Source organism: Schistocerca gregaria, chromosome 5, assembly GCF_023897955.1.
Source record: "Schistocerca gregaria isolate iqSchGreg1 chromosome 5, iqSchGreg1.2, whole genome shotgun sequence".
Taxonomy (NCBI): Eukaryota; Metazoa; Arthropoda; class Insecta; order Orthoptera; family Acrididae; genus Schistocerca; species Schistocerca gregaria.
The window spans coordinates 664634874-664651103 of record NC_064924.1 but is presented as its reverse complement, the minus strand read 5'-3'; the positions used below and the strand labels follow the sequence as shown (position 1 = coordinate 664651103).

The following is a 16230-nucleotide window of genomic DNA, read 5'->3' as shown; positions in this document are numbered from 1 at the left end:
TGTCGGAGGAACCAGTACCGTCACAAAGCGAGGACTGCCTAGGAGTAACCGTTCGGAGCGATTTAAATCTGAATGGCCACATAAAACTAATTTCTGGAATAGCAGACTCCAGGCTGAGGCTCACTGGCAAAATCTTAAGCAAACGTAGTTCGTCCATGATATAAATGCCTTGTAAAACACATGTTCCACTGATTGTTGACTATTCCTCATCGGTCTGGGAGCCTTGCAAAGTTTGATTGACAGGAGATACAGAGCATATCTAACGAAGAGCGGCTCATTTCGTCACGGGATTTTTGTTTCAGCAGGAGAGCTCAACAAATTACACTAGCAGACGCTTCAATTCAGGCGTTATCTATCACATAAAGTATTGTTCAAATGGCTCTGAGCATTATGACACTTAACTTCTGAGGTCATCAGTCCCCTAGAACTTAGAACTACTTAAACCTGACTAACCTAAGAACATCACACACACCCATGCCCGAGGCAGGATTCGAACCTGCGACCGTAGCCGTCGCGCGGTTCCAGACTGTAGCGCCTAGCACCGCTCGGCCACCCCGGACGGCCTAAAGGATTGTTGTTTGCAATTCGGGAAGCGTACTTTTCAACAAGAGACGTGCAGCATACTGTATATCAGTGCGCAAAACTTAAAGACGAAACTAATTTTCCTATGGTGTGTCACTACCAAATCGCTGTGCAGTCATCAAAAAGTTTTATATGTATCTATACAAAGATATACACATACAAACACATATTCGGATTGCATTTCCTTAGGATTCTTCCAATGAATCTCAGCCTGGCATCTGCTTTACCGACGATCAACTTTATATGATCATTCCATTTTAAATCACTCCTAATGCGTACTCACAGATAATTTATGGAATTAACTGCTTCCGGTTGCTGACCAGCTATTTTGTAGCTAAATGATAAGGGAACTATCTTTCTATGTATTCGCAGCATATTACACTTGTCTACAATGAGATTCAATTGCCATTCCCTGCACCACGCGTCAATTCGATGCAGATCCTCTTGCATTTCAGTACAATTTTCCATCGTTAAAGCCTGTCGATATACCACAGCATCATCCGCAAAAAGCCCCAGTGAACTTCCAATGTCATCCAAAAGGTCATTTGTGTATATTGTGAATAGCAACGGTCCTACGACACTCCCCTGCGGCACGCCTGAAATCACTCTTACTTCGGAAGATTTCTCTCCACTGAGAATGACATGCTGCGTTCTGTTATCTAGGAACTCTTCAATCCAATCACACAATTGGCCCGATAGTCCATATGCTCTTACTTTGTTCATTAAACGACTGTGGGGGACTGTATCGAACGCCTTGCGGAAGGCAAGAAACACGGCATCTACCTGGGAACCCGTGTCTATGATCCTCTGAGTCTCGTGGGCGAGCTGGGTTTCACACGATCGTTTTTTTCGAAACCCATGCTGATTCCTACAGAGTAGATTTCTAGTCTCCAGAAAAGTCATTATACTCGAACAGGACACGTGTTCCAAAATTCTACAACTGACCGACGTTGGAGATATAGTTCTATAGTTCTGCACCACATACATATAGGCCTGCATCCATTCATGCATATAAACCACACACACACACACACACACAGAGAGAGAGAGAGAGAGAGAGAGAGAGAGACACGAGGAGCATGACGACACGTCATGTCCAACAGTTGCCAGTGTAGCGAACTCTTGTACTCGCTCTCCTTTCTGTGCTGTTATAGCCCACTTGTACCAGACAACAGAGTCAAGAGATGAGTTTAGTGTTACACGGACAGCAGCGAAGACTCGCCAGTTGGGAGATGGCGTCATAGGACCCGATGGCGAGTAGACAGAGCTCACTGCTGACCAGCGACCCTGTGTGTGTCAGACGTGGTCCTCGACGGCAGGTGGAGCTGTGCCGCTGGCTGGCTGTGTTTGGCGGCCGGGTGGCGTGCAGAGGGTGGAGTACCTGCGCGGGCAGCGGTGCTGCGTCGGCAGCAGGCGTGCGGGCCGGCCACGTGCCACATCTGCCGCAGCCGCACGCACTCACGCACGCGCCGCTCCTTAATTGTTTGTTTGTGCGTTGGTGCGGGTGCGTAGCGCGTCGCACGGACGCCCACCCGGCGGGCCGCCTCCCAGCCGCAGCTGCGGGCCCTCCGTCACTCATCGTTGCGCCGGGAACCCCCGGGAGCCCTTTCTCCGTACCTTAGGGCTCCTCTCGCGCAATAGTATTGTCGGCTCACCAGTATTAATGGTTGACTCTAAACGTTCTTTTACACATGCCACTTTTTATGGTAGTATGTGTCTGCAGTAGCGCTGCTGTCAGAAATGGTGCCATGTCACTGCAATAGACGGCAATTTTGTGGTTTGGGCGGTCAATATTGCTACATCTACATCTACATGTACATACATACTCCGCAATCCACCATACGGTTCGTGGCGGAAGGTACCTCGCGCCACAACTAGCATCTTCTCTCCCTCTTCCACTCCCAAACAGAACGAGGGAAAAATGACTGCCTATATGCCTCTGTACCAGACCTAATCTCTCTTATCTTATCTTTGTGGTCTTTCCGCGAAATGTAAGTTGGCGGCAGTAAAATTTTACTCCAGTCAGCCTCAAATGTTGGTTCTCTAAATTTCCTCCGTAGCGATTCACGAAAAGATCGCCTCCTTTCCTCTAGAGACTCCCACTCGCGTGATGAACAAACCTACCAGTACCAAATCTGGCAGCCCGCCTCTGAATTGCTTCTATGTCCTCCCTCAATCCGACCTGATAGGGATCCCAAACGCTCGAGCAGTACTCAAGAATAGGTCGTATTAGTTTTTTTATAAACGGTCTCCTTTACAGATGAACCACATCTTCCCAAAATTTTACCAATGAACCGGGAGACCACTATCTGCCTTCCCCACAACTGCCATTACATGCTTGTCCCACTTCATATCGCTCTGCAATGTTATGCCTAAATATTTAATCGACGTGACTGTGTCAACCGCTACACTACCAATGGAGTGTTTAAACATTACGGGATTCTTTTTCCTATTCATCTGCATTAATTTACATTTATCTATATTTAGAGTTAGCTGCCATTCTTTACACCAATCACAAATCCTGTCCAAGACATCTTGTATCCTCCAACAGTCACTCAACGACGACACCTTCACGTACACCACAGCATCATCAGCAAACAGCCGCACTTTGCTATACACCCTATCCAAAAGATCATTTATGTACATAGAAAACAACCGCGGAACTACCACACTTCCCTGGGGCACTCCACATGATGCACTCACCATCGAGGACAACGTACTGCCTTCTATTAGTTAAGAAGTGTCGCAGGCTGTTGATAGAAGTTGCCGGTGTTCTGTCGAGGGGTCGTCGCTATTGTCTAGCAACCTTGGAGAATATTTGGTATTGCAAGGCACTATCTATTTCTGCCCTTGTGTGTAAATTTTTCCCTCTCGCTCTCATCTATGTATCCTAATTCTCTCGCTGACCGCGCTGCAGTGACTTGTCCGAAGGAAAACATTATCGTTTCGCTAATGTTCGGAAATGTGCGCTCGTAAATATAGCCACCTATTTCTTCAGTTCTTTGTTGCTGTGAGTTTGTTGTATACAGAAATGGAGAAGTGGACAATCGAGGGAAATTTCATGAATGCAGTTCGTCTGCGACCAGAGCTATAGGACGTCGAATGTAGTGTATAATATAATAATACGATCGCAGTCTTACAAAGGACGGTAGGCAAGCTGTTCGCGACGAGCTCGGAATCACATTTGATGAAAAAAACGAAAAATTCTGAAGTCTTCAACCTGTCCCGAATGCGATGCCAGAAAGTTATACAGAAAGAAAATAAGCGCATGTGACTCTTATCCATATGGTTTACATTTAATGACATTAATTTCATCCTCTCCATCTACAGACATGCCTAGGACCTATAGTGTAAAGGGTGATCTGTGCTCGTGAACAAAAATAAAGTATAAATAAATATTGTAGTTTTATTTCAGACTTAACTTATTGATATCCTTCAGCGTTTTTACGAAAGCATTGCAAACTTCTGATTCCAAGCGGTTAATCTATGAATAGCGCACTTGAAAGAGCCACATTAAACTATTGTACAGATTACCGTTAGCTAAAAAGGTAACCTGCGTTTATCGCGAATCTCTAAAAAAATGGTTCAAATTGCTCTGAGCACTGTGGGACTTAACATCTGAGGTCGTTAGTCCCCTAGAACTTAGAACCACTTAAGCCTAACTAACCTAAGGACATCACACACACATCCATGCCCAAGGCAGGATTCGAACCTGCGACCGTAGCAGTCACGCGGTTCCGGACTGAAGCGCTTAGAACCGATCGGCCACTGCGGCCAGCTGTCGCGAATCTCTCTCTCAGCGCAAAGTCCCGAATGACTGGAAGAAAGCGCAAGTGACTCCTGTATATAAGAAGGGTGGAAGAATGGACATACAGAATTACAGACTAATATCCTAACTTTGCTTTGTTTTAGCATCCTTGAACGTATTCTCAACATAATAAATTTTCTTTAAACTGATAATATTACGTCCAGGAATCCGCATTGTTTTATAAGGCACCGCTCGTGCGACACTCAGCCTGCCCTTTTCTCATAGGATGTAATGCGAATTATAGATGAAGGGCAACAGGCAGATTCCATATTCCTAGATCACCGGAAAGCGTTTGCTACGGTGCCCCACTGCAGACTGTTAACGAAGATACGAGCATAAGGAATGCGTTCCCAGATATGAGAGTGGTGCCGAAGATTTCTTAAGTAATAGAACCCGAAATGTTGTCCTCGACGGTTCAAATGACTCTGAGCACTATGGGACTTAACTGCTGTGATCATCAATTCCCTAGAACTTAGAAGTACTTAAACCTAACTAACCTAAGGACAAAACGCACATCCATACCCGAGGTAGGCTTCGAACCTGCGACCGTAGCGGTTACACGATTCCAGACTGAAGCGCCTAGAACCGCTCGGCCACGCCGGCCGGCTGTCCTCGACGGCGAGGGTTCATCAGAAATAAAGGTATCGTCAGGAGTGTCCCAGAGAAGTGGCAGAACCGCTGTTATTTTCGGTATACATATACGTTCTGGTGGATAGGGCAGGCCAGCAGTCTGCTGATGATGCTGTGTTGTACGGTAAGGTGTCGAAATTGAGTGACTGTAGAAGGATACAAGACGACTTAGACAAGATTTCTAGTTGGTGTGTTAAATTCCAGGTAGCTCTGAATGTCGAAAAATGTAAGTTCATGCAGATGAGCAGCAAAAACAAACCAGTAACGTTCGGACACAGCATTAGTACTAGCCTGCTTGACGCTATAACGTCGTTCAAATATCTGGGCGTAGAATGAGATTTTCACTCTGCAGCGGAGTGTGCGCTGATATGAAACTTCCTGGCAGATTAAAACTCGAACTCAGGACCTATGCCTCTCGCGAGGAGAGCTTCTGTAAAGTTTGGAAGGTAGGAGACGAGGTACTGGCAAAAGTAAAGCTATGAGGACGGGACGTGAGTCGTGCTTGGGTAATGTTGTGGTCTTCAGTCCTGAGACTGGTTTGATGCAGCTCTCCATGCTACTCTATCCTGTGCAAGCTTCTTCATCTTCCAGTACCTACTGCAACCTATATCCTTCTGAATCTGCTTATTGTATTCATCTCTTGGTCTCCCTCTACGATTTTTACCCTCCACGCTGCCCTCCAATACTAAATTGGTGATCCTTTGAGGCCTCAGAACATGTCCTACCAACCGATCCCTTCTTCTAGTTAAATTTTGCCACAAACTTCTCTTCTCCCCAATCCTATTTAAAACCTCCTCATTAGTTATGTGATCTACCGATCTAATCTTCAGCATTCTTCTGTTGCACCGCATTTCGAAAGTTTCTATTCTTCTTGTCTAAACTATTTATCGTCCACGTTTCACTTCCATACATGGCTACACTCCATACAAATACTTGCAGAAACGACTTCCTGACACTTAAATCTTACTCGATGTTAAAAAATTTCTCTTGTTCAGAAACGCTTTCCTTGCCATTTCCACTCCACACTTCATATCCTCTCTACTTCTACCATCATCAGTTATTTTGCTCCTGAAATAGCAAAACTCCTATACTACTATGAGTGTCTTATTTCCTAATATAATTCCCTCAGCATCACCCGATTTAATTTGACTACATTCCATTATCCTCGATTTGCTTTTGTTGATGATCATCTTATATCCTCCTTTCAAGACACTGTCCATTCCGTTCAACTCCTCTTCCAAGTCATTTGCTGTCTCTGACAGAATTACAATGTCATCGGCGAACCTCAATTTTTTTATTTTTTTTCTCCATGGATTTTAATAGCTACATCGAATTTTTCTTTTGTTTCCTTTACTGCTTGCTTAATATACAGATTGAATAACATCGAGGAGAGGCTACAACCCTGCCTCACTCCCTTCCTAACCACTGCTTCCCTTTCATGCCCCTCAACTCTTATAACTGCCATTTGGTTTCTGTGCAAATTTTAAACAGCCTTTCGCTCCCTATATTTTACCTCTGCCACCATCAGAATTTGAAACAGAGTATTAAAGTGAACATTGTCAAAAGGTTTCTCTAAGTCTACAAATGCTAGAGTCGTAGGTTTGCCTTTCCTTAATCTAGCTTCTAAGATAAGCCGTGGGGTCAGTATTGCCTCACGTGTTCCAATATTTCTACGGAATCCAAACTGATCTTCCCCAAGGCCGGCTTCGACTAGTTTTTCCATTCCTCTATTCGTCTGTAAAGAATTCGTGTTAGTATTTTGGAGCCGTGACTTATTAAACCGAAATTTCGGTAATTTTCTCATCTGTCAACAACTGTTTTCTTTGGGATTGGGATTATTATATTCTTCTTGAAGACTGAGGGTATGTCGCCTGTCTTATACATCTTGCTCAGCAGATGATAGACTTTTGTCAGGTCTGGCTCTCCCAAGGCCGTCAGTAGTTCCAACTGAATGTTGTCTACTCCGGGGTAATAGTGCAGCGTAAAATTTTGTGTAATCAAGACGGACCTGTAAAATAAAGTGCCACAGAATGATCACGTACCCATTTTCAGAGTTTTTGTCTTCAATTGACAGTCGTATCTGTCAGATTGTGCCCTCTTTGGTCCACGAAATCAAAAAGGAAACCTTTTGCTTATTTGTTTTTTCTATAATTTAAATTTGTTCAATTAAGTTCTGAATTTTGGTTTATATTTTAAAGGTAGTTGCGTTAATATGATACTACATGTTTGTAGCGCTCTTCGTACGAGACTCCCACACATTTCTGAAATGAACGACAGGTGCTAAGCTTGGTCAGGCACAGTAGTGTACATGACGTACATTACATACTGAGTTATTCTCTCCTTCCGTACTGTGACTCATTGAGAGTGTATCTTGGCATGTTGAACTGTTCATTGGCGCCGTGGGAGTCTCTTGTGTTTCAGTGTTACTACTTTGTTTGACAGTGCGGTGCCCGTGCTTCCGTGACACGTGGTACTGAGGGCGTGGTCGTGTTGCAGGGGCGGCAAGGAGAGCGTGGCCGTGGTCCTGGCGGCCTACATGCACTACTCGAACATCTGCGGCAGCGCCGACCAGGCGCTCGACCGCTTCGCCATGGCGCGCTTCCTGCAGGACAAGCTGGCAGACCTGGACCAGCCCTCGCACCGCAGGTACGTCCGCCGCTCCCGCATCTGCCCGGCTGCTCTGCAAGCCACGTCCGAGTGTTCGGCAGTGGCTTCACAGAGGCAGCTTCAGACCACTCCACTCTCGGATGGGGCATCGGAAAGAGGAACGCCTAAATCTTTCTTGCGAGCTCTGATTTCTCTCATTTCATCACGATAGTCAACTTCTCCCTTGTAAGGGGTCCGTAGGCCCTTACTGTAACTTAGCACTCGGCACAGGTCGATAGGGTAAACACCCGATTGTGACGTGTTGCGAGAGCGAGTGTCGAGATGCGCCAGAGTGATTGGCGGAAATGGTTGGTGTGTGTGTGTGTGTGTGTGTGTGTGGAGGCCATTATTGGAATACAGGGTTTTTAACCGAGAAAGGTGTCACCATCGCCGTGGTTAGACCCCTAAATAATAAATAAATACCGGGAAAGTGATGAAGTATCTTTATAAAAGTAATCAGTGACGTTACTAGTGCCGATATTTAGTTTCGCGTCTACCGTGCCGGCCTAACCTTGGATTGCAGTGTTGGATGCAGTGATGGATTAGTGTGTGACGATAATGGCAAATGAAGAAAGCCTGTGCCGAGATTAGCCGTAATTAGATATGTATGGCGAAGGCAGTGGCTGTCTCCTTTTTGTGTTTTGAGAAGAATATAAGTTCGTAATTAGTAAAACTGTGTTGGTGTTCCTTATTACCATACATTCAGTATTATAGTATTGAACAGGACGAACTGAAAAGTAACAACTTCCGTAGCAGTCAATTCCGATTACCAGCCCCATTAGGTTCAAAGGTCATGTTAATAATAAATATTGGGCTGCTATTCGATCAGATCAGGTCTGGATAAAAACGGAGGTGTTACACCCTACGTAAGTGGGAGTCAACAATGCATTTTCGCATTCACAGGAAAAATTCGGCGATTGAAATTACTTGAAAAGATCTCACCGCAACGAGAAATGCCTTTCATTTAACGGTTTGAGACCCCGAGACCCTTACTATATCCGTGACACTCTGTCCACTATTTCGCTCTAAAACGAAACGAGTTGTCCTCCTTTGAACTTTTTCAGTGTCCTCCGTCAGTCCTGTCTGGTAAACATCCGATTCCGCAAGCAGTATTCTAGAAAAGGACGGAAAAGCGTGGTCTGTTTAGTAGAACTGCTGCATTTTCTAAGCTTTCTGGCAATAAAACGCAGTCCTTGGTTCGCCTTGCCCACAACACTTGCAATGTGATCGTCCCAGTTTAAGTTTTTGCTAACTGTGATACGTGTCTATTCAGATGAATCAGCGATCTTTAAAGTTAACTGGTTTATTAAGTGACCGTGACTCAAGGGCTTTTCGTAGTACTTGGGTAGAGGATCTCACATTTTTTAAATTTCTTTTAGAGTCAATTTGTGCTTTCTGCACTCTGTCTAAGTCAGTTTTGTAATTCGTTTAGATCTTCTAATGATTTCACTAGACTGCAAACAACAGCACCATCTGCTAATAATTTAAGAGGGCTGTTCGGATTGTCTCCTATATCTCTTACATAGCAGATGGCCTGTAATTCCAGATATTTTTACTTCACTATATTAATTCACGTCAGTTGCTTTGAACTGTCACCTTTCTCATATGAAATCACAAGTCCAATAGCACAACTGAAACGATACTCCATACACATGTTGTTTGCTTAGAAGCTGCTTCTGAGGAATCATGTCAAAAGTTTACGGAAAATCGATAAATATGGAATGAACTTCCCTGCCGATAGCAGCCATTAGTTCGTCCTCGTGAAGCACTACTTTTGTATCACAAGAACTTTATTTTCCCACGGCAATGGCCTTTTTTTCAGCCAGTGTTAAGAGCACAGCTTCCACTAAACTCTTAAATCGTGCGACCTTAGTTTAAAGTTACACGAACAATTTCATTTGAAGTTGGTGAAGGGGAGCACAAACAGCAACAGATGCTTTTGGAAAGGTTTTGTTTCATCCCATTATCGGTTTCGGACATGTGCGCCTATCTTCTGCATGGCTACATTTACGTTACGTGCTTAGCGAAAGTCGTTGTCGAATGATTGCTGCTGTGGTGCACTCTCTGATGTTCAGTTATTTCTTTACATGGTGAAGCTGCTAGAAACTGGTTGCAGAGATCAAATGAAAGCGTACCAAAAAATTTTCACGTGAGATAAAAGACAAACTTTTTTATGATTTAGTGGAGCAGGTTGTTAACTTCAGGTGCCTAAGATGTGAAATAACCAGTAATATGGCACGTGATCAACAAATACAAATAAGGATAAAGGTTGCAAAAAGAAATGTTCTTAAAGAAGGAGTAGTAATTTTTGTGGTCCATCAAACAAAATATTAGTGAAGCGTTTTTAATTTTGAGGAAGAATGGAAGATGTGAAATGGACAAATAAAATAAGGAAAAGCGGTTGTGTTAATCAGATGAATGAGAAAAGACCAATAACGGAAGCAGTTAAGAGGAGGAAAAAATACAGTGTTAGACATTGTATAAGAACAGACTGTGCAATAGAGGATGCACTACAGGAAATGGTCACTGAGAATAACACCTCGGGAAGGAAGAAACACGGCCTAATTGTCGTCAAGATAAGTGGATTATATGCAGCAACGAAAACTGGGAGAATTGTAGAATGCTGAACTTTCAGTCACATCACCATAATCATCATCATCATCATCATCACCACATCATTATCAACGTCAAACGTATTTGTGGGTACTTGCGCCATCCTCAAAAACTTTTAACCGAACACCAGCGACGAAGGTCAGAGAGACCCATCGTGAACAATAATTTCAAGATAATACAAAAATTCCAGTCAGCACTGTCAAAAGCTTGCACTGAATACACAGTTGTTATAAACGTACCTTGCCTTTCTTCAACCTATCTTCTAACCAGTCGACCAGAAATCAGTGACGAACAGGTAGTGTATAGCAATCAGTTACATCCCTGACGATGGCAGCTGGCTTCCGCAACGCGTCCACTGAAGCTTAAAAGCGATTTTATGTATAAATATACAGCAGAGGCGCAGAAGAAATTACAAAAGCGTGAATTAGCCGACAGCATTTTCCACTTAACATTTCGCATCTGAAGTTCTGCAGGATTTTTTCTTTTTTTTTACACCACACGTTTCCGCTACGCTGGCGCACATCCGCAAGTCGAGTGGAGCAGGGGAATCTTCAGCAGCAAAAGCCAAGGCCGGCCGGCCAGTAAATCTTTTGCAAATACACTCTGTGACTGCGTTCCTCTTTTTGCGCCTTTGCTCGTTATGCGCGGTCACGTCGGCTCTCTTGTGGCTCCAGCTGTTACCATTCCGCTGGAATTCGCCCAGCCCTTCCTCTCTGACGCTACTGAAGCTTGAACAACATCTTTATAGTGATGAACGTTTTGCGTCTTTCGACACCAAAACACATGAAGAATTTTTTGGGCATTGCAGTTTCTCAAACAAGAAATACACTAGGATATTCTCAACGGTAGAACAAATATATGATATGGAGTGCAAAACGTACGGATGAAAGTAGCTTTCGTATGACGTGCCACTGCCAGGTAACATAGCTCGATGACACTTGGAACTTACATACACTCCTGGAAATTGAAATAAGAACACCGTGAATGCATTGTCCCAGGAAGGGGAAACTTTATTGACACATTCCTGGGGTCAGATACATCACATGATCACACTGACAGAACCACAGGCACATAGACACAGGCAACAGAGCATGCACAATGTCGGCACTAGTACAGTGTATATCCACCTTTCGCAGCAATGCAGGCTGCTATTCTCCCATGGAGACGATCGTAGAGATGCTGAATGTAGTCCTGTGGAACGGCTTGCCATGCCATTTCCACCTGGCGCCTCAGTTGGACCAGCGTTCGTGCTGGACGTGCAGACCGCGTGAGACGACGCTTCATCCAGTCCCAAACATGCTCAATGGGGGACAGATCCGGAGATCTTGCTGGCCAGGGTAGTTGACTTACACCTTCTAGAGCACGTTGGGTGGCACGGGATACATGCGGACGTGCATTGTCTTGTTGGAACAGCAAGTTCCCTTGCCGGTCTAGGAATGGTAGAACGATGGGTTCGATGACAGTTTGGATGTACCGTTCACTATTCAGTGTCCCCTCGACGATCACCAGAGGTGTACGGCCAGTGTAGGAGATCGCTCCCCACACCATGATGCCGGGTGTTGGCCCTATGTGCCTCGGTCGTATGCAGTCCTGATTGTGGCGCTCACCTGCACGGCGCCAAACACGCATACGACCATCATTGGCACCAAGGCAGAAGCGACTCTCATCGCTGAAGACGACACGTCTCCATTCGTCCCTACATTCACGCCTGTCGCGACACCACTGGAGGCGGGCTGCATGATGTTGGGGCGTGAGCGGAAGACGGCCTAACGGTGTGCGGGACCGTAGCCCAGCATCATACAGACGGTTGCGAATGGTCCTCGCCGATACGCCAGGAGCAACAGTGTCCCTAATTTGCTGGGAAGTGGCGGTGCGGTCCCCTACGGCACTGCGTAGGATCCTACGGTCTTGGCGTGCATCCGTGCGTCGCTGCGGTCTGGTCCGAGGTCGACGGGCACGTGCACCTTCCGCCGACCACTGGCGACAACATCGATGTACTGTGGAGACCTCACGCCCCACGTGTTGAGCAATTCGGCGGTACGTCCACCCGGCCTCCCGCATGCCCACTATACGCCCTCGCTCAAAGTCCGTCAACTGCACATACGGTTCACGTCCACGCTGTCGCGGCATGCTACCAGTGTTAAAGACTGCGATGGAGCTCCGTATGCCACGGCAAACTGGCTGACACTGACGGTGGCGGTGCACAAATGCTGCGCAGCTAGCGCCATTCGACGGCCAACACCGCGGTTCCTGGTGTGTCCGCTGTGCCGTGCGTGTGATCATTGCTTGTACAGCCCTCTCGCAGTATCCGGAGCAAGTATGGTGTGTCTGACACACCGGTGTCAACGTGTTCTGTTTTCCATTTCCAGGAGTGTAGAAAGAACTGCTGCAGTATATCAGAGAAGGTAACTGAAGGAAACGCGATGAACAGAAATGTCACGTTTATTCAAAGACAATAATCGTACTGAAGTTACGTCGATTTACAGTTGTCCCCTGGACGCTAGAAAATAGAGGACATGGTTCTTAATAGGGTTGTGATTACCGTGGATGGCAATGCATGTTCTGCAACGTGCCCCATGATTGCCACAGAAGTTCGTAACGAGCTTGTCTAATAGGGCGATTGTCAACTGTTGGATGGTCGTTGGTGCATGCGAACGTGCTGCACAAGTTTCTCCCACATGTGCTCGACGGGATTTAAGTCGGGGGTACTAGCTGTTAGCCGAATAACCTATCGTTCCTACAACTCGTCCACCTGCGCTGTTCTAAGCGGATGCGCGTTGTCAACCATAAGTATGAAGTCAGGTCCGAATGCCCTCCTGAAAAGACACAAGTGAGGAAGGAGTACAGTGTCACAATAATGTTGAACGGAGGGGGTTGGTGATCAAAGATCTCTAGGTCAGTGGGCCCATGAACGTTATGCATCCTCACAACATAACACCTGGACCAGAAAAATTATCATGTTCGACAACGTTCCTAGGAGCATTCCGTGTTCCCACCTCTCACCATGTAAGAGACTGTACTGCACTGAGTCAGGTCTTGCAATTGATGGTCCAAGTTTGATTGAGCTGTGTTACTTGGCAGTGACAGGACATGCGAAAGCTACTTCCGTTCTTGAGTTTTGCACACCAGTGTAGAAGTGCTTTACAAAAGAAACGAACTTGAAGATAACGTTATGAAAAAGCATCTGCGGACAAAAATATTCCACCTGCCATGCAGGGTGTATGAGACAGATGAAATACCAGCAGACTTCAAGAAGAGTGTATTAACTCGATTTTCGAAAGATGAAAGGAACTAACAGGTGTGAATATTACCGAACCATCAGTTTTAGCCATTCTTGCAAAAAACTGATACAAATTGTTAATACAAGAATGAAAATACCTCCACAGATGAGATAGATTTTTCATTCTGAAGAATCCACTAGAGGAAACACTGACACTGCGAATTATTTTGGAAGACAGGGTAAAGAAAGTAAAACGTACATGTATAATATTTGTATATTTAAAGAAAGCTTTTTTGACAATATTGAATTGAATACGCTCTTTGAAGTTCCGAATGTAGGTTATCTACATCTTGTACAGAAACCAGACTGCAATTATAGGAGTCTAAGAACTTGAAAGGAATACTTTGCTACAAATGGACACCGAAGATTACATGGTGAGAGTGACTACTAGTAAAGAGGTGCTGAAACGTGTTATGGAGAAATGTGTGGCAAAACCTGACTAAAATAAGGGATCAGCTGACAGGACACATTGAGCCACCAAGGAAACGTCAGTCTGGTATTAGAGAGTAGTATTGAGGGTAATAATTGTACAGGACGACCAAAGCAAGTGGATTCAGGTGGATATAGGTAGCGCTAGATGGGTAGAGATCATGAGGATAGACTGGCGTGGCGAATTGCCTCAAAACAGTCCTGGTACTAAAGGCCAGAAGAGCAACTACAATTACAACAACACAGTTGTGAATTCTTCGTTCCATCACATTTCATGAGATAGAGTATTTTTTCAGTAGACACCCGAGATTGCCTTTTGCCAAATTTCAGGAGATTTTGCTCTTACGAATGCTCTTTTACATTCTTATGGCGATTACTTCACAGCCATTTTGTTTTCTTCTTCATTTCCAGTAAAATCTGAGAATATTAAGCAGGCTTCCTGTGTTGAGTCCTAGTTTCGGAAAGCTGAGCAGAAATTTTAAAAAAAAGAAGGAAGTTAATATCTCGCCGAGACGACATAATTCGGCAACAGTTAAGAGACCCTGTAACTACTTTTAGTCTTCGGCTGTTTCGAAAGAAACGAGTCTGTATTCGTCGGACATACTACGAAAAACTCAAAACTGGACGACTGGGCAGGGATTAAAACTTTGCTCCTCTAAAATACTGAAATACTTCCTTTCTGTTAGTTTCTTTAATTAACTGGAATATCCAACATTGAACAGGTTCTTTCCCTGTCCTTGTTTAATGCGGGATTGGGCTGCAATTTTAATGTGTTCACTACATAGATACAACAATACGCCTAAGCTTGTAATCTTTTTAGTGTGGTGCTTATTGCATTCTGTTTGTTAAATGATGGATATAACTTCAAAATGTAGACCACTCCAGAAAGTAGTGTGTACTATTTTACACTTTTCGAAATGCACCTTTGAAGAAGCAACAATTGTTACAGAAAAGCTCAAGAAGCGAAAACCTGCGTAGCTGGCGTCTTTTCTATCTCAGCTGGAGTCACTGCAGCTGTTTAACTGTCAAAAACAGCTTCCTCTCTGGTAGTATTTTACGGTTTACTCGCATATATATTTCATTATTCCCTACAGTACGGTGTAGTTTGTTTAGACAAATGACGTTAATGAGCTAACGTCGTACAGTTCTCTCTCCTGTCAGATGTCAAGCAAATCCCAGACTTTATTGTGTGCTGCGCGCTTGCCGTCAATCATGTTGTCAGTTTGTGCTCGCCTGGGATACATTCGAATTCCGCCGCTGACATTTCGTTCCATCAGCACCGGCAGATTATAAGCTCTCGTTTGCTCGTAGCATGGACTGCAGTGACACATCGAAGCAGTGTTAAAATCCTTTGTAACACACATTGACATTAAACACTGAAATAAGCGTGCCATACTGTTGGCCGAATATATTACAGACAAGGCAAACAATCGCTGGAAGCAGGGAAGTCTAACTTCAACACAGTATCTCTTCAACTAACCGGATAGCTGTGCTGTATAAGACGGACGAAGAATAAATACATGTTGTTCAGCGAACCTATTTTTTTCAGGATAAAATTCAGTCATCAGTCGCGAATAAATTTTATTACACTTTATCGGATTCGACAAATTAATTTGTTATCTTCAGAAGCCTACAAAATCTGGGGTATTATAAATCTTTAGACCTTGGCTATACATTTACGTGAAGTATAAAAAGTATATTACAGAACTTACTTAGTATTGGTTTAGCGTATGTCAATATCTTCTTTACAGAAGCATAATGCCATGGTATTTCCAGAAATGTACAAACTGTATGTGATTATTTTAAACACTGAGTAACAATTTACAGTAACTAAATCACATCTATGTATCTGTTGCGGTAACAACAAGGAACATACATAAAAGCATATACAAAAACTATGACCAAGGTATGTAGAGAAGTTATATATAATACATTTGCAAAAATGTGACAAATTCCAGTACATATGTAAGGAATGGGCTGATTTTCACATATTATAAGGGATGACATACAGTCAAAATAGAGTCTGTTTCTTTTATACAAGTTGATCATTCAACAAATCTTTCGAATTTAGGTGAGAATGTTTATATATTTCAAATTCTTCTATATGATTCATTTTACAGCCTTTGTCAACCATATGTAAAATTCAATCGGAAATTAATGTCGGTAGAAACAAATAAACGAGGTCACGTGCACTAAATAGTTAATTTTAATTAACACAGTCCTTGATTAATGTTTCCATTGG

At 44.1% G+C, this 16230-nt stretch overlaps 1 protein-coding gene across 3 annotated transcripts in view; it reads left to right on the top strand.

The window, feature by feature from the left end:
- The window catches only part of LOC126272437 (tensin), a 2382193-nt gene that overhangs the window by 2007773 nt on the left and 358190 nt on the right, over positions 1-16230 (top strand). For all 3 annotated transcript variants that reach the window (XM_049975310.1, XM_049975309.1, XM_049975311.1), the window contains one exon: positions 7517-7666. In XM_049975310.1, the coding sequence (XP_049831267.1) occupies positions 7517-7666 (150 nt within the window). The remainder of the gene's footprint in view (positions 1-7516; positions 7667-16230) is intronic.